Below are 22,326 nucleotides of genomic sequence, written 5' to 3' on the forward strand. Positions count from 1 at the left end.
ACAATTAAACAATCCTCAATGGGATTTGCCATACTTTCCTTAGATTTACGTATCCGTTTTGCCTTGAACATAGCTGGTATTTTAGGATGATCATTTGGAGCATTGGATAGATTCAAAGTGTCCCCACCATTGTCAGTCGCAAAGGTCTCTATCTGATCAACAGCGAGAATTTCTCTACACTCATTCACAAGGGAGTCAATACGATCCAGAACGTCACTATCTGCTGCTTGGCACGTCTTTTTAGATACTCTCTTCGCCTTGCGAAGCTTTGATGCATTGCCTGCTCCATTCCCCCCCTCCATCGCTTTTCGTTTCCCCATGTAGCTAGGGTATACGGGGATTTCGTCTTTTCAAAGAATACTATGTATTGCCCCTAAGGCAGAACAATTTCAAAAGGGGGTGGTGATGGACAGAGTATCTGAGTTAATCAGAACACTCCTACCCAGTCAACAGATCAGGGCTTGATCCATCACCGTTTTTTAGCTCACTGCACCATCCCGTTCAGAACCTGGCTATATGCAAATTAGTCTGTCCCTGGCCCAGTGCATCATGGGAACAGGGCAGACCAAACTACCAAGCCAATTCTTCACTGGAAAGGAAACAAGCTTCCGGGAACCGGTTTCTGGCATTACAGCCGTCTTCGGCCCGGCTTGCTTGAATCCTGATGGTGCAGTGAGCAAGGGACTCATGTCTGAGCATACCCTTCCAGTCTTGTGGTGGCCAAAATAATTTCAAAAGGTGGTGGTGATGGACAGAGTATCTGAGTTAATCAGAACACTCCTACCCAGTCAACAGATCAGGGCTTGATCCATCACCGTTTTTTAGCTCACTGCACCATCCCAGATCAGAACCTGGCTATATGCAGATTAGCCTGTCCCTGGCCCAGTGCATCATGGGAACAGGGCAGACCAAACTACCAGGCCAATTCTTCACTGGAAAGGAAACAAGCTTCCGGGGACCGGTTTCTGGCATTACAGCCGTCTACAGCCCGGCTTGCTTGAATCCTGATGGTGCAGTGAGCAAGGGACTCATGTCTGAGCATACCCTTCCACACTTGTGGCGGCCAAAATAATTTCAAAAGGGGGTGGTGATGGACAGAGTATCTGAGTTAATCAGAACACTCCTACCCAGTCAACAGATCAGGGCTTGATCCATCACCGTTTTTTAGCTCACTGCACCATCCCAGTTCAGAACCTGGCTATATGCAAATTAGTCTGTCCCTGGCCCAGTGCATCATGGGAACAGGGCAGACCAAACTACCAAGCCAATTCTTCACTGGAAAGGAAACAAGCTTCCGGGGACCGGTTTCTGGCATTACATCCGTCTTCGGCCCGGCTTGCTTGAATCCTGATGGTGCAGTGAGCAAGGGACTCATGTCTGAGCATACCCTTCCACACTTGTGGTGGCCAAAATAATTTCAAAAGGTGGTGGTGATGGACAGAGTATCTGAGTTAATCAGAACACTCCTACCCAGTCAACAGATCAGGGCTTGATCCATCACCGTTTTTTAGCTCACTGCACCATCCCAGATCAGAACCTGGCTATATGCAAATTAGCCTGTCCCTGGCCCAGTGCATCATGGGAACAGGGCAGACCAAACTACCAAGCCAATTCTTCACTGGAAAGGAAACAAGCTTCCGGGGACCGGTTTCTGGCATTACAGCCGTCTTCGGCCCGGCTTGCTTGAATCCTGATGGTGCAGTGAGCAAGGGACTCATGTCTGAGCATACCCTTCCACACTTGTGGCGGCCAAAATAATTTCAAAAGGGGGTGGTGATGGACAGAGTATCTGAGTTAATCAGTACACTCCTACCCATTCAACAGATCAGGGCTTGATCCATCACCGTTTTTTAGCTCACTGCACCATCCCAGTTCAGAACCTGGCTATATGCAAATTAGTCTGTCCCTGGCCCAGTGCATCATGGGAACAGGGCAGACCAAACTACCAAGCCAATTCTTCACTGGAAAGGAAACAAGCTTCCGGGGACCGGTTTCTGGCATTACAGCCGTCTTCGGCCGGGCTTGCTTGAATCCTGATGGTGCAGTGAGCAAGGGACTCATGTCTGAGCATACCCTTCCACATTTGTGGTGGCCAAAATAATTTCAAAAGGGGGTGGTGATGGACAGAGTATCTGAGTTAATCAGAACACTCCTACCCAGTCAACAGATCAGGGCTTGATCCATCACCGTTTTTTAGCTCACTGCACCATCCCAGTTCAGAACCTGGCTATATGCAAATTAGTCTGTCCCTGGCCAGTGCATCATGGGAACAGGGCAGACCAAACTACCAAGCCAATTCTTCACTGGAAAGGAAACAAGCTTCCGGGGACCGGTTTCTGGCATTACAGCAGTCTTCGGCCCGGCTTGCTTGAATCCTGATGGTGCAGTGAGCAAGGGACTCATGTCTGAGCATACCCTTCCACACTTGTGGTGGCCAAAATAATTTCAAAAGGTGGTGGTGATGGACAGAGTATCTGAGTTAATCAGGACACTCCTACCCAGTCAACAGATCAGGGCTTGATCCATCACCGTTTTTTAGCTCACTGCACCATCCCAGTTCAGAACCTGGCTATATGCAAATTAGCCTGTCCCTGGCCCAGTGCATCATGGGAACAGGGCAGACCAAACTACCAAGCCAATTCTTCACTGGAAAGGAAACAAGCTTCCGGGGACCGGTTTCTGGCATTACAGCCGTCTTCGGCCCGGCTTGCTTGAATCCTGATGGTGCAGTGAGCAAGGGACTCATGTCTGAGCATACCCTTCCACACTTGTGGTGGCCAAAATAATTTCAAAAGGTGGTGGTGATGGACAGAGTATCTGAGTTAATCAGAACACTCCTACCCAGTCAACAGATCAGGGCTTGATCCATCACCGTTTTTTAGCTCACTGCACCATCCCAGATCAGAACCTGGCTATATGCAAATTAGCCTGTCCCTGGCCCAGTGCATCATGGGAACAGGGCAGACCAAACTACCAAGCCAATTCTTCACTGGAAAGGAAACAAGCTTCCGGGGACCGGTTTCTGGCATTACAGCCGTCTTCGGCCCGGCTTGCTTGAATCATGATGGTGCAGTGAGCAAGGGACTCATGTCTGAGCATACCCTTCCACACTTGTGGTGGCCAAAATAATTTCAAAAGGGGGTGGTGATGGACAGAGTATCTGAGTTAATCAGAACACTCCTACCCAGTCAACAGATCAGGGCTTGATCCATCACCGTTTTTTAGCTCACTGCACCATCCCAGTTCAGAACCTGGCTATATGCAAATTAGTCTGTCCCTGGCCCAGTGCATCATGGGAACAGGGCAGACCAAACTACCAAGCCAATTCTTCACTGGAAAGGAAACAAGCTTCCGGGGACCGGTTTCTGGCATTACAGCCGTCTTCGGCCCGGCTTGCTTGAATCCTGATGGTGCAGTGAGCAAGGGACTCATGTCTGAGCATACCCTTCCACACTTGTGGTGGCCAAAATAATTTCAAAAGGTGGTGGTGATGGACAGAGTATCTGAGTTAATCAGAACACTCCTACCCAGTCAACAGATCAGGGCTTGATCCATCACCGTTTTTTAGCTCACTGCACCATCCCAGATCAGAACCTGGCTATATGCAAATTAGCCTGTCCCTGGCCCAGTGCATCATGGGAACAGGGCAGACCAAACTACCAAGCCAATTCTTCACTGGAAAGGAAACAAGCTTCCGGGGACCGGTTTCTGGCATTACAGCCGTCTTCGGCCCGGCTTGCTTGAATCATGATGGTGCAGTGAGCAAGGGACTCATGTCTGAGCATACCCTTCCACACTTGTGGTGGCCAAAATAATTTCAAAAGGGGGTGGTGATGGACAGAGTATCTGAGTTAATCAGAACACTCCTACCCAGTCAACAGATCAGGGCTTGATCCATCACCGTTTTTTAGCTCACTGCACCATCCCAGTTCAGAACCTGGCTATATGCAAATTAGTCTGTCCCTGGCCCAGTGCATCATGGGAACAGGGCAGACCAAACTACCAAGCCAATTCTTCACTGGAAAGGAAACAAGCTTCCGGGGACCGGTTTCTGGCATTACAGCCGTCTTCGGCCCGGCTTGCTTGAATCCTGATGGTGCAGTGAGCAAGGGACTCATGTCTGAGCATACCCTTCCACACTTGTGGTGGCCAAAATAATTTCAAAAGGTGGTGGTGATGGACAGAGTATCTGAGTTAATCAGAACACTCCTACCCAGTCAACAGATCAGGGCTTGATCCATCACCGTTTTTTAGCTCACTGCACCATCCCAGTTCAGAACCTGGCTATATGCAAATTAGCCTGTCCCTGGCCCAGTGCATCATGGGAACAGGGCAGACCAAACTACCAAGCCAATTCTTCACTGGAAAGGAAACAAGCTTCCGGGGACCGGTTTCTGGCATTACAGCCGTCTTCGGCCCGGCTTGCTTGAATCCTGATGGTGCAGTGAGCAAGGGACTCATGTCTGAGCATACCCTTCCACACTTGTGGTGGCCAAAATAATTTCAAAAGGGGGTGGTGATGGACAGAGTATCTGAGTTAATCAGAACACTCCTACCCAGTCAACAGATCAGGGCTTGATCCATCACCGTTTTTTAGCTCACTGCACCATCCCAGTTCAGAACCTGGCTATATGCAAATTAGTCTGTCCCTGGCCCAGTGCATCATGGGAACAGGGCAGACCAAACTACCAAGCCAATTCTTCACTGGAAAGGAAACAAGCTTCCGGGGACCGGTTTCTGGCATTACAGCCGTCTTCGGCCCGGCTTGCTTGAATCCTGATGGTGCAGTGAGCAAGGGACTCATGTCTGAGCATACCCTTCCACACTTGTGGTGGCCAAAATAATTTCAAAAGGGGGTGGTGATGGACAGAGTATCTGAGTTAATCAGAACACTCCTACCCAGTCAACAGATCAGGGCTTGATCCATCACCGTTTTTTAGCTCACTGCACCATCCCAGTTCAGAACCTGGCTATATGCAAATTAGTCTGTCCCTGGCCCAGTGCATCATGGGAACAGGGCAGACCAAACTACCAAGCTAATTCTTCACTGGAAAGGAAACAAGCTTCCGGGGACCGGCTTCTGGCATTACAGCCGTCTTCGGCCCGGCTTGCTTGAATCCTGATGGTGCAGTGAGCAAGGGACTCATGTCTGAGCATACCCTTCCACACTTGTGGTGGGCAAAATAATTTCAAAGGGGGGTGGTGATGGACAGAGTATCTGAGTTAATCAGAACACTCCTACCCAGTCAACAGATCAGGGCTTGATCAATCACCGTTTTTTAGCTCACTGCACCATCCCAGTTCAGAACCTGGCTAGATGTGAGTCCCTTGCTCACTGCACCATCAGGATTCAAGCAAGCCGGGCCGAAGACGGCTGTAATGCCAGAAACCGGTCCCCGGAAGCTTGGTTCCTTTCCAGTAAAGAATTGGCTTGGTAGTTTGGTCTGCCCTGTTCCCATGATGCACTGGGCCAGGGACAGACTAATTTGCATGTAGCCAGGTTCTGAACTGGGATGGTGCAGTGAGCTAAAAAACGGTGATGGATCAAGCCCTGATCTTTTGACTGGGTAGGAGTGTTCTGCTTAATTCAGATACTCTGTCCATCACCACCCCCCTTTTTGAATCGTTTTGGCCACCACAAGTGTGGAAGGGTATGCTCAGATGTGAGTCCCTTGCTCACTGCACCATCAGGATTCAAGCAAGCCGGGCCGAAGACGGCTGTAATGCCAGAAACCGGTCCCCGGAAGCTTGTTTCCTTTCCAGTAAAGAATTGGCTTGGTAGTTTGGTCTGCCCTGTTCCCATAATGCACTGGGCCAGGGACAGACTAATTTGCATGTAGCCAGGTTCTGAACTGGGATGGTGCAGTGAGCTAAAAAACGGTGATGGATCAAGCCCTGATCTTTTGACTGGGTAGGAGTGTTCTGCTTAATTCAGATACTCTGTCCATCACCACCCCCCTTTTTGAATCGTTTTGGCCACCACAAGTGTGGAAGGGTATGCTCAGATGTGAGTCCCTTGCTCACTGCACCATCAGGATTCAAGCAAGCCGGGCCGAAGACGGCTGTAATGCCAGAAACCGGTCCCCGGAAGCTTGTTTCCTTTCCAGTAAAGAATTGGCTTGGTAGTTTGGTCTGCCCTGTTCCCATGATGCACTGGGCCAGGGACAGACTAATTTGCATGTAGCCAGGTTCTGAACTGGGATGGTGCAGTGAGCTAAAAAACGGTGATGGATCAAGCCCTGATCTTTTGACTGGGTAGGAGTGTTCTGCTTAATTCAGATACTCTGTCCATCACCACCCCCCTTTTTGAATCGTTTTGGCCACCACAAGTGTGGAAGGGTATGCTCAGATGTGAGTCCCTTGCTCACTGCACCATCAGGATTCAAGCAAGCCGGGCCGAAGACGGCTGTAATGCCAGAAACCGGTCCCCGGAAGCTTGTTTCCTTTCCAGTAAAGAATTGGCTTGGTAGTTTGGTCTGCCCTGTTCCCATGATGCACTGGGCCAGGGACAGACTAATTTGCATGTAGCCAGGTTCTGAACTGGGATGGTGCAGTGAGCTAAAAAACGGTGATGGATCAAGCCCTGATCTTTTGACTGGGTAGGAGTGTTCTGCTTAATTCAGATACTCTGTCCATCACCACCCCCCTTTTTGAATCGTTTTGGCCACCACAAGTGTGGAAGGGTATGCTCAGATGTGAGTCCCTTGCTCACTGCACCATCAGGATTCAAGCAAGCCGGGCCGAAGACGGCTGTAATGCCAGAAACCGGTCCCCGGAAGCTTGTTTCCTTTCCAGTAAAGAATTGGCTTGGTAGTTTGGTCTGCCCTGTTCCCATGATGCACTGGGCCAGGGACAGACTAATTTGCATGTAGCCAGGTTCTGAACTGGGATGGTGCAGTGAGCTAAAAAACGGTGATGGATCAAGCCCTGATCTTTTGACTGGGTAGGAGTGTTCTGCTTAATTCAGATACTCTGTCCATCACCACCCCCTTTTTTGAATCGTTTTGGCCACCACAAGTGTGCAAGGGTATGCTCAGATGTGAGTCCCTTGCTCACTGCGCCATCAGGATTCAAGCAAGCCGGGCCGAAGACGGCTGTAATGCCAGAAACCGGTCCCCGGAAGCTTGTTTCCTTTCCAGTAAAGAATTGGCTTGGTAGTTTGGTCTGCCCTGTTCCCATGATGCACTGGGCCAGGGACAGACTGATTTGCATGTAGCCAGGTTCTGAACTGGGATGGTGCAGTGAGCTAAAAAACGGTGATGGATCAAGCCCTGATCTTTTGACTGGGTAGGAGTGTTCTGCTTAATTCAGATACTCGGTCCATCACCACCCCCCTTTTTGAATCGTTTTGGCCACCACAAGTGTGGAAGGGTATGCTCAGATGTGAGTCCCTTGCTCACTGCACCATCAGGATTCAAGCAAGCCGGGCCGAAGACGGCTGTAATGCCAGAAACCGGTCCCCGGAAGCTTGTTTCCTTTCCAGTAAAGAATTGGCTTGGTAGTTTGGTCTGCCCTGTTCCCATGATGCACTGGGCCAGGGACAGACTAATTTGCATGTAGCCAGGTTCTGAACTGGGATGGTGCAGTGAGCTAAAAAACGGTGATGGATCAAGCCCTGATCTTTTGACTGGGTAGGAGTGTTCTGCTTAATTCAGATACTCTGTCCATCACCACCCCCCTTTTTGAATCGTTTTGGCCACCACAAGTGTGGAAGGGTATGCTCAGATGTGAGTCCCTTGCTCACTGCACCATCAGGATTCAAGCAAGCCGGGCCGAAGACGGCTGTAATGCCAGAAACCGGTCCCCGGAAGCTTGTTTCCTTTCCAGTAAAGAATTGGCTTGGTAGTTTGGTCTGCCCTGTTCCCATGATGCACTGGGCCAGGGACAGACTAATTTGCATGTAGCCAGGTTCTGAACTGGGATGGTGCAGTGAGCTAAAAAACGGTGATGGATCAAGCCCTGATCTTTTGACTGGGTAGGAGTGTTCTGCTTAATTCAGATACTCTGTCCATCACCACCCCCCTTTTTGAATCGTTTTGGCCACCACAAGTGTGGAAGGGTATGCTCAGATGTGAGTCCCTTGCTCACTGCCCCATCAGGATTCAAGCAAGCCGTCCCGAAGACGGCTGTAATGCCAGAAACCGGTCCCCGGAAGCTTGTTTCCTTTCCAGTAAAGAATTGGCTTGGTAGTTTGGTCTGCCCTGTTCCCATGATGCACTGGGCCAGGGACAGACTAATTTGCATGTAGCCAGGTTCTGAACTGGGATGGTGCAGTGAGCTAAAAAACGGTGATGGATCAAGCCCTGATCTTTTGACTGGGTAGGAGTGTTCTGCTTAATTCAGATACTCTGTCCATCACCACCCCCCTTTTTGAATCGTTTTGGCCACTACAAGTGTGGAAGGGTATGCTCAGATGTGAGTCCCTTGCTCACTGCACCATCAGGATTCAAGCAAGCCGGGCCGAAGACGGCTGTAATGCCAGAAACCGGTCCCCGGAAGCTTGTTTCCTTTCCAGTAAAGAATTGGCTTGGTAGTTTGGTCTGCCCTGTTCCCATGATGCACTGGACCAGGGACAGACTAATTTGCATGTAGCCAGGTTCTGAACTGGGATGGTGCAGTGAGCTAAAAAACGGTGATGGATCAAGCCCTGATCTTTTGACTGGGTAGGAGTGTTCTGCTTAATTCAGATACTCTGTCCATCACCACCCCCCTTTTTGAATCGCCTAAGGCAGAACAGTCACAGTTAGATAACAAGTTCCTCTTACGGCTTTTGCTAGTATCGGTGATCCTTTTTTGGGGGGGGGATGTTAGAGATGTGGCCCGTCCCGTCCCAGGCCGACCCCGGACGGCCACAGACGGCTCGGCCTTTGCCCGGGCTTAGCCCCGGGCGCTCCCGCGACCCTGGGCCGGCGTCCTTTTAGCGCGCCTCTTGGTGCGAGTTGGTCAGCTGGACGCGGCTCCCGCCGCTGGGGTGTCTGGGGGTTGTGGTTTCTCCCCGTCGCCTCCCTCCACACTGCGGCCGCTAAGGCTGGATTCTGCGGTGGCGGGAGGGAGGCAGAGGGTGCTGGTGTTGGCGGCGTTCTGCTGGGCTGTGCAGTGGGGCAGCAGACGGTCAGTAGCCCGCACAAGAATGGAAAGATTTATAATGTGTTCCATTTAGAATTTAATTTATATCGCATTAATTCTATGAAAAAAAACTATTGGGATTGAAGATATGGCAGCCAATGCTCCAACACTTTGAATTGTCATTTGGATAACATTTTTGTTTATTATTTGTAAAAGTACTATAGTATTGTCTTGTTATGGAACTTATGCTTTATTTTTCTTCTTTTTTTTGTCTGCTGTGAACTGAAATAATAAAAAGAAAGAAAAAAAATGTCAAATTAAAACTTTTTTCAAAAGAAGTAAGCCCTTCCAATATATTTCTTGTAATGTTTTTGTGTTCCATGCCCTAGCGATTGCCTCTACTTGATTTTAAGCAGTAATTTAGCTGTCTTTTTTTACAAATCCACATTCCACTGATGAGGTGTTTTTGTCCCTCCTAAATTCCAGGAACAGGTGTATGTTGCATATCTGACTATGAAGGGTCCTGAATATCATCTCGGTTATGTGTTTTTGAACATTCTATGGTGTTAGTAACACACAACTGTCTGACTAATGCATTTTTTATGATAATGATCCCAGGCTTGAAGAACAAGTTACTTATGTTCAGTAACAATGTATCTGGTAGAGACATATGTTCGTTGTTAAGTCCTTATCTTAATTATAGATTTCATACCTTAGAATTTCCACCAGACGTCAGTCTGGATCCAGAGATTTGTCTTCAGCAGTACCCCTGCGCATCGTTAGGTGGCGGTCAGCTCCGTGTCCATAGTTGGCCCCGGGATGACACCGCAGGAACTACATTGACGCCGCCCATGTGCGCTGACGTCAGTTCTTAACAAGACTTTCCACGCCAGAAGTGCAGTCTCCTCGCTAGGAGGTGGAGGCTGGACAGGTTTGGGTGGAGGACACTCCCTTGTTGCTGCGACAGATGATCCTCTCGATGGGGCAGTCTAATCGAAGGATCGATGGCCATGCTCAAAAGGTCGGGGTACCAGATTCTTTGTGCCCAATCCGGAGCTACAAGAACGACTTGAGCCTGGTCGTGCTTGATCTTCTTCAGCCCTCTGAGCAGAAGTGGTACAGGCAGAAAGGCGTACAGGAGGCCGAAGCTTCATTTGAGATGAAAAGCATCACCGAGCGAGCGCCGACTTGGAAACTCCAACGTACAATATTGCTGACATTAGGTGTTCTTTTTGGAGGCGAACATATCTAGCCAAAGCCCTCCCCACCGCTGAGAGACCTTGCGTCCCTCTGGATGGAGACGCCATTCGTGATCGACTAGGCAGCAATAGCTCAGTACCTCTGCCCTGGCTTTCAGGGAGCCCGCCAGGTGTTGAACAACCAGGGTTATGCCCTTATATTTTAGCCGTGTCCAGAAGCAAGGAGCTTCTTGACAAAGGGTCCAGGACCCCACCCACACTGTTTGTTGCAGTACCGCATGGCAGTGGTGTTGTTGGTGAACACCTACACCACTTTCCCTTTGAGAGAGGGAAGGAATGATTGACCAGAGCTCCGAAAGGTTGATATGGAGACCATAGGCCTCTGTTCTCTGCCTCTCCCAGGTGGCAACACCATCCCAAAAGTGATGCATCTGTCACCACCGTACGATCTGGATGGGGAAGGGAGAAGGATCTGCCTCTAACCTAATCTTGCTTCGTAAGCCACCACTGCAGTTGGTGCGCAGTTCCTTCTGAGATCTGTACGTAGTCGGGAAGATTCCCCTGATGCTGCGCCAGTTGGAACTTCAGGGCCCACTGCGGAGTCTGCATTTGCTATCAGGCATGATCCACCAGCAGGAGGCCAGGAGACCCAGCAGCCTCAGAGTCATTCTCACAGAAATCCAGTATCATAGCCGGAATATCTCGGACTCGTTGCTGGGGAGGATAGACCTGAAACTGCACCTTGTCCAGAACCCCCCGATGTTGGGAGCGCCTGAGGAGTCAGATGTGACTTTGGTACATTGATAGTGAACCCCAGCGAATGCAGGATGTCCTCCATAGTCTGAAGTTGGGAGAAAACAGTCAGGGGCGAGTCCGCCTTCAACAGCCAGTGGTCAAAATAGGGGAAGACTGGAACCCCTGATCTGCACAGATGAGCTGCCACCACCACCATCAACTTCGTAAACACCAGAGAGGTACTGGTAAGGCCAAAAGGGAGCACAGTGAACTGAAAATGCTTGTGGTCCACCCTGAACTGAACCGCAGGTAATGTCTGTGGGCTGGCAGGATGGGTATATGAAAGTAAGCATTCTGCAAGCCCAATGCTGCCATCTAGTCTCCTGGGTCGAGTGCAGAGAGAACGTGGGCTAGGGTGAGCATTTTAAACTTCTCCTTCCGGAGGAAGAAGTTGAGGGCCCAGAGGTCTAGGATAGGACGCAGGCCTTTTTTCCTTCTTGGGTACCAGCCAGTAACAGGAATAACAACCATAACCTACTTCTGGCACAGATACCTTCTCTATAGCTCCCTTGGCCAAGAGAGCCGATACTTCCTGGCGGAAAGTTTCAAATGATCCTCCGACATTCAATCGTAAGAAGGTGGCATAGAGGGATGCGCAGTTTCGAAGGGGGAGGGAGTAGTCCCTTCGGACTATTTGCAGAACCCACCTGTCCTTCATGATGGATTGCAAATGGAGTAGGTGGCTACGAATCCCGATTCTAACTGGCTGGTGATGGGCCTGAAACATCGGACTAGAAAGGTTTGGAGGCGTTGGTATGGGGGAAAGGGTCGACTGGCCGTCCTGCTGGCTCCCTGACCCACAAAGACACTGGGTCCCACGGCCACGCAGAGGGTGGACAGCTTGTGTGACTCTGTGGCTATGCTGGACAGGACGTGGTTGGGCGCCCCTTCCGTAGCCACAAAAGGGGACACGAAGCAGACTGAGGTGGACGAGAGGTAGCCGCGAGGCCCAAGGATCTGGCTGTATTTCGAGAATCCTTGAAGCGCTCAAACGTCACCAATAAGGCGAGTGCTATCAAAGGACATGATCATCAAAGAAGACTGGACATCCCCTGAGAAGCCAGAAGTCCTCAACCTGGCGTAGCGTGTAACAGCTACCGATGTGGCAATCGTGATCGGTAGTATCTAGTACACATTTTATGGCGAATTCGCCCACGTCTTTCCCATCTGCAACCACTTGAGAGAAAAAGGCCCGGGCCTCCTCCGGGCACTCAGGCAGCACCCGAGTGACCGTATCCCAGACAGTGTGGGAGAATCGGCCCACAAGGTATGCGGTATTCACCAACTGCAATGCCAAGCTGGAAAAGGACATCTTCTTCTCAAGTTGGTCCAGCTGCTTGTATTCCCTATCTGTGGGAGCAGAAGGAAATGTGCCTTTGATGATGAAGCTTGGACTACCAAGCTCTTAGAGGACGGGTGTTGGGTCAGGAACACTGGGTCACCGGCGGTGGGCAAGTGTTCTATCCACGGAAGCCTCTGTGCTGGGTTTGGACCCAGTGCCCACTAAGACGTCCGTGAGGGCTTCATTGAACAGCAAAAGGGGTTTAGAACAGGAAGTCGCAGGCTGAAGCACATCTGTCATGAAGTTAGTCCTGACTGCCACCGTAGGGAGCTCGAGTCCGAGGACCTCGGCTGCCCTCCTCACCACCACAGCATAGGTGGTAGCCACCATAGGGGAAAAAAGCAAGTCAGTGTTGGGACATGTACAGACCACTGGAATTACCCAAGTCCATTCGCCTGTCCCATTCCTCAAGCATGTCAGTTAAAGGGTCCAGTGGCTCCTCCCAGTCCTCACCTTCTGGTCCAAAAGGAACATCAGGAATAAACACAGGGATGAAAGTCCTTTCCAGCATCGGAACCGACACTGGTCCGGCTCCGTGTCCATTTTGAGTACAAGGATTGGGTCGGCGCCGACCGGGGGCACGGTCAGCGCCGGGAGCGTCGTTGTCGGGATCGGCGTCGGGGAAAGCTGAGTGAGATCGACCAGCATAGATCCGGATCCAGGCCTGCATCCACAGGGATCCTTCAGAGCCAGGGCCACAGCTACTGGCGTCAAAGTCCCAGGGACCCGAAGACGCGTCGGCGGAGCCGGGCTGCCCAAGCATGAGGTACAGGGCCTCATAAAATTTCTGAATTTGGCCAGGAGACACTCAGGCTCCCGGAAAGGTAGGGAGGCGCGGAGCCGTCTCAGAAGGAGGCTTCGAGTGACGACGCTCTGTTTCACACGTCGCGATGGCTGACCGATGAGGAGAAGTCGAAGAACGCTTGTGCTTCTTCAACTTTTTGTGTTTTCTTCACTTACCCGAAGACCTTCCCAACGATAACAAGTGCGAGGAGTGCGAGCTTCGCAACAGTTCTCGAAAGGTTACCCTTGGACGAGAACAGGAGTGACGCGGAGTTGAGAGCTGGGCCTCCAGCAGCTTTCGGTACCACTCCCGCCAAGGATTCGGGTTCATGGCCCGGTACTTGGATTCATGGCCCGGTACTCTGAGAACGACTTCAGGTTGTGGTCGCGCTTCACACACCAAAGGCACATGAGAAGCGAATCCGTCATGGACCTTGCCCGATGACAGGAACCCTCAACGCACCGGGAGTTTGAGAACTCGGAAAAGAAATCAAAAAAATCAAAAAAGACTAGCCAAATACAGCTAATGGGTAGCCCCTTCCTGATCTGCGCTTAGGCTGGCGCCAAAAAAGAAAGAACTGATGTCGCGTTCATGGGTGACGTCTATGTAGATCCTGCAACATCATCCCAGCGTCCACGATCACGGAGCAGACGGACGCCACCTAATGACGCGTAGGCGTACAGCTGAAGAAATATCTCTGGATCCAGACTGAAGCCTGGGGGAAATTCTAAAGTAAGGAATGTACAACTAAGGTAAGGAATCTACAATTAACAGTCTCTGTCAGATCTAATTTTACATTTGATAACATCCTTGAAAGGGAGACCTTACGTTTCTTTGCTTAACAAGTTTTAACCTGTTCTAAATTTAAAAATTACTCTTCTATCACTGTTCCTACCTGCACACCACTGACTGCTTCAATTTCGCATTACTCCCCAGTCCACCAAGGGATTTCCCACTTGTTGTGGAGGGAGTTGCGGTGATATTAATTTCCGAGCAGGAGACAGGGGCAGGCGGTGACATTCACTTAGCAGCTCAGCTGCAGATAGTATATTAAGAAATGGCAGACACTTCGCGCAGCGGACGCGCGCTTGAAAGGGAGACCTTACGTTTCTTTGCTTAACCAATTTTAATCGGTTCCACATTTTAAAATTACTCTTCTATCACTGTTCCTAACTGTACGCCTCTGACTGCTTCAATTCCGCATCACTGCCCGGTCCACCGCAGGATTTTCCGCTTGTTGTGGAGGGAGTTGTGGTGACATTAATTTCCGGGCAGGAGGCGGGGGCAGGCGGTGACGGTCACTTAGCAGCTCAGCTGCAGATAGTATATAAAGAAATGCCAGAAGCTTTGCGCAGCAGACGCGCGCTTGAAAGGGAGACCTTACGTTTCTTTGCTTAACTAATTTTAACCTGTTCTAAATGTTTAAATTACTCGTCTATCACTGTTCCTAACTGTACGCCTCCGACTGCTTCAATTCCGCATTACTGCCCGGTCCACCACAGGATTTTCCGCTTGTTGTGGAGGGAGTTGCGGTGACATTATTTTCCGGGCAGGAGGCAGGGGCAGGCGGTGACATTCACTTAGCCACTCAGCTGCAGATAATATATAAAGAAATGCCAGATGCTTCGCGCAACGGGCACCGGGGGCCCGTTCGTGCCCTACCAGGGCCAGGGGCCACGAGCCCTACTCCTTTTTCGAGGGACAAGATGACTTATTCTCTAAAAACATTGCACGAGCTCCGACCAAAGCCACAACAGAATTGTATTACCTTCCTACCGGATAATTCTGATTTAATTTGCTCCTGCTGTGGCTTTAAAGTTACTAGACTACCCAGTAGGGAACATACTTTTGCTTCCACGAATCATAGTACTCAGCTACCCTGCCTCACTAAGAATAAGGATGCTTTTTTAAAGGAATTCACCTTTTTTAATATAAAAATGTAGGTCACTCCCTAAGCATAAGGAGGACATCTATGACCTCCTGTCCAATACACAACCAGATGCTATTTTCCTCAAGGAAACATTGCTTCAAGAGGGCTCTGGCCTTGTTGTGGCGTTCGCTCTACCACCTAACTACACAATAAGGAGAAAGGATTGTGGCAGCAAGGCCAGATGTGGCATTGCACTAATTTTCAATAATGCTTACACTTGTAAATGGGAGGACCTAACCTTTAAGGGATGCGAGGCTAGTTTTTTAAAACTCTCTCTTACACCCCAATTCACTCTCTCTGGGATTTTAATTTACCGTCCATCGGGGCCAGCAGGACGACGGGGCCAGCAGGGCGATGACGTTTCCCGAACTCATAGCCCCCTTTCTGCTTGATGCAGCACTTTTCAGCATCTTGGGAGGTTTAAACATTCCAACGACCACTCTTTTACTACGAGCACTGCCCTAATGGCTGATTTGGCAGCTATGAATGTTTTACTTTGCAATTCGGGTCCTACCCACAGAGCAGGCCACTTGCTAGACCCCATTTTTTCCAATCTATCTAGCATCTCATGCCAGGCAGCCATCCCTATACTATGGTCCAATCATTTTTTGGTCGATGGCTAGACCTGCAGCAAGAGAATCCATCTATTTTACCGGGGTCTAGAAATTGGAAGAACTTAAGAGATTGACGCTTTTAATCAACATCTCACAAATAATATTCCTGCCATCACTTCTATTAAGTTAGCGGACTCGGACACCATCCATACCTGGATCGTATCATCCATCCACTGATGTGTGCCTTCCAATGTCTATTAAAAAAGTGGACATTCATCGTCCTTCTGCCCCCTGGTTCTCAGAAAGGTTGAAAATAGAGAAAAGCAAATATAAAGTATTGAAAAGACGTTGGAGGAAGGATTACACACCTGAATCCAGACACATATACAAACTGGCTAAACGGGACTATCACTCCCTTTGCAAAGCTGCCCGAGCAGAATATGTAAACAACACCATTACATCGGCACATAACAGCCCCAAGGACTTGTTTAAAGTAGTCAAACATCTTTCAGGAGCAGCTTGCCAACCCACCTCCCCCCGTGCTCAATGAAGTTCAATGTGAGGGCATGGCAAAGTGGAGAAAATTTACACAGACCTGAATGTTGTAACAACTAATGAGGGGGACCAAATAAGGAGCTCTCTCCCTACATCAAGCTGCGCTGCACCACTAGCAAATGAGATCACCATGCCTACAAATAAACTAGAAAACTGGCAGCTTTTGGATACCCCCTCCCTCAGACACATCTTAAATAGCCTGAAATTCGGCTCGCCTAGAGATCCTCTCCCCATTCCCATTTTTCAAAAATTCGAACCATCATCACTTAAAATTATTATGGAGCTGCTTAATGCGTCTTTATTAGAAGCAACCGTTCCATCGGCATGGAAGCGTGCCATGGTTTGTACACTCTTGAAAAAAGTTAATGCTGATCCAACTGACTTATCTAATTTCCGCCTGATCTCATTACTACAAGCCTTCTCAAAAAAAATTAAAAACCTATAAACCAACAACTGACGCAATTTGTCCACTCCCAAGAAATTTTATATACATCACAATCAGGTTTTAGAGCTGGGTTCCCTACTGAAATCACGCTTTTAGGTGTGACAGAAATTCTGCGTGAACGCCTTGATTTAGGTGAAACTGTGGCACTCATACTGCTTGATCTGAGTGCTGATTTTGACACTGTGTCACATACCGCCCTACTCAAAGCTCTTCAATCTGTGGGCATTGCTGAAAAAGCACTCTAATGGCTCGCCGACTTTCTGACCAACCGGACTTTTCATGTCTTCTCATCGTCGGCATGCTCCAAGTCCCACGATTCCCCTTATGGAGTACAGCAAGGTTCTATCCTCAGTCCATTATTATTTAATATCTATGTCAGACCCCGGGCAACAATAGCGGAAGAGGCTGGGCTATGTATATATTCGTAGCCGGGTCTGGTGGCGCAGTGGACTAATACATCCAATGTAGGGGCCTGTGCTCGACAACATGGTCATAGGTTCTAATCCTGGCGGGTCCACTCAGCCTCTCATCCATCTGAGGTCGATAAAATGAGTACCCTTGAGTTGGGTAACAATATACATCTGTTATACCGCGCCGTGAGACCTTCGGGCGATATGTGCGCTTTACAAATGTACATGTTATGTTATGTATGTTGATAATACCCAGCTAATCTCGCTTGCCACTAATGAGGCATCTAAGGTATCCTCTCTTTAGATAGGACTGCAAAACATAGCCGGTTGGATGCACGCCAACATGTTAAAGCTAAATAGTGGAAAAACAGAAGTCCTAATCCTCGGTAAAAACAAAGATCTTTGGGGCCCACGACATTGGCCCTCTCAAATGGGTGATCTCACCCAGCTGCTACAATTGGTCTGCAACCTAGGCATAATCATTGCCGACCTGCTGTCAATGAGGCAGCAAGCAGTCAGGGTTGCCTCAACCTGCTTCACCGTCCTAAAATGGCTAACAAAAAAATACTCTGGGTGTTGCCTAGTCCCACAAAAAGAACTGATCACGTCAAGGCTGGACTATGGCAACGTCCTGTATTTGGGAGCCAACAAGGAGGTAGTTCGAAAGCTTCAAGTAGTACAGAACTCGGCGGCAAGACTGCTTTGCCAGGTGCCTAGAAAAGTCTCTATATCAGGCTCCTCTCTCTGCTTGCGTAGGTCCGATGGCGCCGGGAAACCTCCGGGTAGCTGTGCGCCTTATAAAATGAAACTAATACTAATAATATTTTCAGTTTGTTTGTTAACAGTCGTTAGATGGTGTAGTCGACAAGATATAAGCAACAGAATCCAAATAATGAAAATCTGTCAGACAAGGCGAAATTCATTCATACCCCTGTGGCACTGACAATAAAAATGTTGTAGTACATTCTCCAGACAAGAGTATGTTTGCCTGCATGTGCATTAATCAATCAAAATAGATATAGGCCCATCTGCCTTAATGACCCCGTCTCCTGCAAAATGAAATACATTATATGTAGAGAAGTATAATTTTCAGTGTGATTTGGTAATTTTCCTGAAGTTTTGTAAGAACCCAGGGCAAAACAGTTAATAGCGGCTCCATCTCTTTAAATTCTCCTGTGGTCAAATGTATACTTTTAACTAATGATCCTCACTTGACAGGATGTTGCATCATGAGGTATCACATTAGCTGAAATGATCCATAACCTTCACGGGATCCGTTTTCCTTTCCACTTCACATAACTTCTTTTAGATAACAAATACCAGATTAAAAAAAACACATTCTGAACAGTATGGGCACAGGCTATATTGTAAGGGGCACAGTTAAGCCAACCATTTATTTCCTTCTTGTATCTAAGAAAATGTTCTTCATTTGACTGTAAGATATCGGCCATCAAAGATTTCTTGTCCATCATCATCCGCTTTCTGAAAAATGCTACATGCTTAACAGAGCTAGCTGACGTGGAGCTAGAATCAGGGGCATTTTCCTCTGCTAGGCAATAGGAAATAGCATCTTCATTCCTGAAGAAATTAGGGGATAGTAGGTGCTTCCTCAGTGAAAAGACGATGCATGAGTGAAAAACAGACAGGTGAAGCAATCAGGCATTTGCTCCCTTTTTTAAATCTTTATAATTATTTGGAGGACATTGATGTTACAAGTTTCTAATCTTGGGCTTTCCTTTTTCATGGTCATGGTAAGCAAGACAAAGCTCAATACCCTCAAACGTGGAAACCTAAGGAGAAAAACATAGAAACCAAAGCAATTTCCACATATAACACAATGTATGAGTTCTAAAATATAGCAATAATAGAGCATCAACAAAGCTCAATGGCGGTATAAAAGGATATGAGGACAGGCACACGGGGATGAATTGCCATCAAGATATTATCAAGTTTAGGACTCACTGGTATGCTGTATCGAATGAAAGATTCTTAAAATACATGCAGATTGATGTTACAGAAAGCTTCAGTAAACAGCTAACGGAACATGGATAAATTAACAATAAGTGTTTGAAAAGGCAAAAAATACATTCTGTAATTTTCAAACTGTTTTAGCACTTACTGATCAGAACCAGCAGCAAGCTTATTATGCTCATGGATTGTTTCATTAACGCAATCTTCCAACATACGCACATGGCTGTCACTGAAAAATAGCAACAATAAAAGATTTTAGGCCACAGTTATGACATATGTACGAATGACTGATGCAGTTCTTTAATGTGTTATGAAAAAGTTTTCTCCATTAAATGGTTTGTGGCAGCTGATATCCCATATTGGAATATGTACTTCTATTTGCAAAATATTTTACTGTGGAGTTTTGTTCTCATCTTTTTAACCTGTTGACTGCAAACCAGATTTCCGTCCGTATTGTGCCCTGAAGTGAGGTTGTTTTAATCATTGGGTCTTTATCACATGAATTCGCTTTGGGAGTAGTCTTTTGTGTAGACGTAGTGTTTGACTATCTGGATTTAGCAAGTTGGTTCAAGTAGTTTCTGGAACAGTTAAACTTCAATTTCACTCCAGTCCGAGTTTGCCAGTAACAGCAGCAATTTGGTAGCTGTGCTTTCTGATAAGTTCTCCCATTTTGGAAAAGCAGTTACTTAATGTAGTCTGTAGAGGGTGCTCCAGAAGTGTGCCTAGGCAAGTCAGTCTGCACCCAGTCCAGTGGCCAACTGTGCATCCAGCTTTCCATACCATTAAGTGATCAATGTATTCTTACTTCCGACTGTGCAACTCTTTTGAACTTCTATTCCTCAACTCACATTTTGAACAATGAGCTCAGAAGAAGTATACAAGTTGAGGCATCTATGTGAAAAAACCTATGGCTTCAATCCCTTACTCTAGACCAGATACTATCATGACTTCTAATCAAGGCACATTCTGCAATAAATAATTGAAGATTTTACTATAAATTACAACTTGGATTTAATGGCCATCAATGAAACATGGTCTACCAACCACTCTACACAGGTTCTTAACTATTATAATTAAATAGGAACATATCAACCTATTAAGAGTGGTGGCGTTTAGGCTTTTTTGGTTAAGATGTCTTTTAAAATAGACAAAATTTCATTTTACCACTGCTCCAGCATTAGAAATGCTTACTAATAAATTAAATAGCCCTGGTGGTGCTCTATGGACACTCATATTGACATTCAGATTTTATTTAGCAATTTGAACATACATTTTGATCTCTCCACTGTGTCTTTGGCTCCTAATTTGTAGACAGATTTGAAAACCAATATTTTGCTTCTTACTCATGTTAAAGGGCAGACCTAGGAAATTGTTTGTTCTATCTCCCAGCAATGTCAACCCTATCAGCTCATATTTGAACCCTGTCAGAGTGTTTTTGTCTCTCCTTCGCTTGTGATTTTAGTAAAGACCATTAAAATCAATCTTTTTTCCCCATGACCAGGTTTAGGAGGTAGAACGCTGTTTATGCTGAAATCCTAGCCTTTAAAAATCTCTAAATGCACTAGGGGCTATGTGCAATTGAATGAATACTTTATTTAACTCTATTGCTGTAATTCCTTTAATCAAGCAAATCAAGCAAAAAGTCTTGTTCACTGTGCAAGTGTTTTTCTCAGGATACTCCTAAAGTGCGAGTCGCTGAACGAAACAGGCATAATAACTACAATCCAGCTGGCAAACCGAGGTGGCAGAAACTCAATCAAACCTCTAAATGAAATCAGGAAGGCCAAGCTAAGGTTTCATTTTAATTATTTTTTCACACCCTCTATCTTTCCTCTGAAAGGTTTACTAAAGAACTGCATGACCTTCCAAAAAAGCAGTCTGTGTGACTTCAACGGACACATGCAACCAAACTGTAGATTTATTTAAGAATAAGATTTCAAACACTCAGGCTTCCTCGCGGGCTGCCTAAATCTCCCTTTCCGCTCCTTTTGAAGTTTGTTAACTCTTAATTATTCCGGTGCCTAAGAAAATGCAAACTTTGCTACATTGGTTAGCTCTAGGAAAGACTGTACGTTGCTGGATTCGCATTGGCCAAGAGCTATAATCAAAGTACCCATAAAGCCCAGCATTGTTCCTGAACCCTTTACATTTGAGTACGTCACTCCTTTGTTCAAACAACCTCTTGTATCTGCCTAATTTAACAAAATCGTCCCACTTCCTAGTTAGCATACTTGGCCAAAATACTAGAGAAGGCAGTCTAAATTTGTGGAGACTAACCGACTTTAATATCCCATCCAGATGGGATTTTGTTCTGGCAACAGTACTGAACAAAACGGTCTTTTCTGCTCTCGACAATCCATAGGTTGAAATAACTAAGCCCCCTTGATACCACTTGATCTCTTACTTGGCACGGAGAGTCCGTCTATCTTACTGACCACATTTACTGACTAGGGTATTAGAGAACTAGCACTATCTCTAGCCCTATCTTGGCTGTCTGATATTTTGCCAAATCTTCCTACTGCCATTCATCTCATCAGCCAGACTCTGTTCCTGTGGTGTTTTCCAAGGTTCTATCTTTTTTTTTATTTAAATAATTTTCATTTCTCTTTTAAATCATATCAGACTGTGGTTTAATCTTCAAACTGCTGGTGATAATTATGCACTATTAAAGTGAGTAAGGGAATGGCCTAAATTGCACAAGGATAATCGATAAAATGCAAACTAGGTGCTCCACCATGATTGTTTGCAAAAAAAGACAGTCAAGCCACCCCATGAGAAGTCCCTTATGATGGGGTTTCCAATAATTCTCTTAGGTGCTATGGTGGGATAGTATAATTTTTTGCAGTAGTTTTAAAGTTAAGGATCAGGCCACCCCATCAAATGGTTATAGGGTGTTAACGGAGGCCTTTAATCTCTTCCCTTCTTAGGACTTTGTTGCCATCTTCGGCTCATTTTAGTGTGGTGTGCCACCAGGCTATAACATTAGAGGAACATCTGCTCTCCACTTCAATGTTATGGTTCACTTGCCTAACAATAGGCCAGGTCAGGACAGCGGGCAGCCAGCTTATTCTTTTTAGTACATTTAGAGAGGCCCAGAGTGCAAACTTCACAGTTTCTGATGTTGGGGGTGCCAGTGATGTCAGTGACTGTGAGCCAGGAGTTTGCTAAGGAAACCCAACTCCACAGCATGTGTTTCAAGTCCACTCCAGAGGTGTTTCATTGAAGGCATAAGACTTTGGTTTCTGGAAACATTTATTGAATTTGTCAGGGGAGAG

The 22,326-nt window shown here is 47.3% G+C and overlaps 1 protein-coding gene across 1 annotated transcript in view; it reads right to left on the minus strand.

The window, feature by feature from the left end:
• The window catches only part of INTS13 (integrator complex subunit 13), a 402,986-nt gene that overhangs the window by 295,698 nt on the left and 84,962 nt on the right, over positions 1 to 22,326 (minus strand). Inside the window, exon 5 of the mRNA XM_078674120.1 lies at positions 19,200 to 19,280. Within this exon, the coding sequence (XP_078530246.1) occupies positions 19,200 to 19,280 (81 nt within the window). The remainder of the gene's footprint in view (positions 1 to 19,199; positions 19,281 to 22,326) is intronic.

The sequence above is a fragment of the Lissotriton helveticus genome, chromosome 1_1, assembly GCF_964261635.1.
Source record: "Lissotriton helveticus chromosome 1_1, aLisHel1.1, whole genome shotgun sequence".
NCBI classification, from domain to species: Eukaryota; Metazoa; Chordata; class Amphibia; order Caudata; family Salamandridae; genus Lissotriton; species Lissotriton helveticus.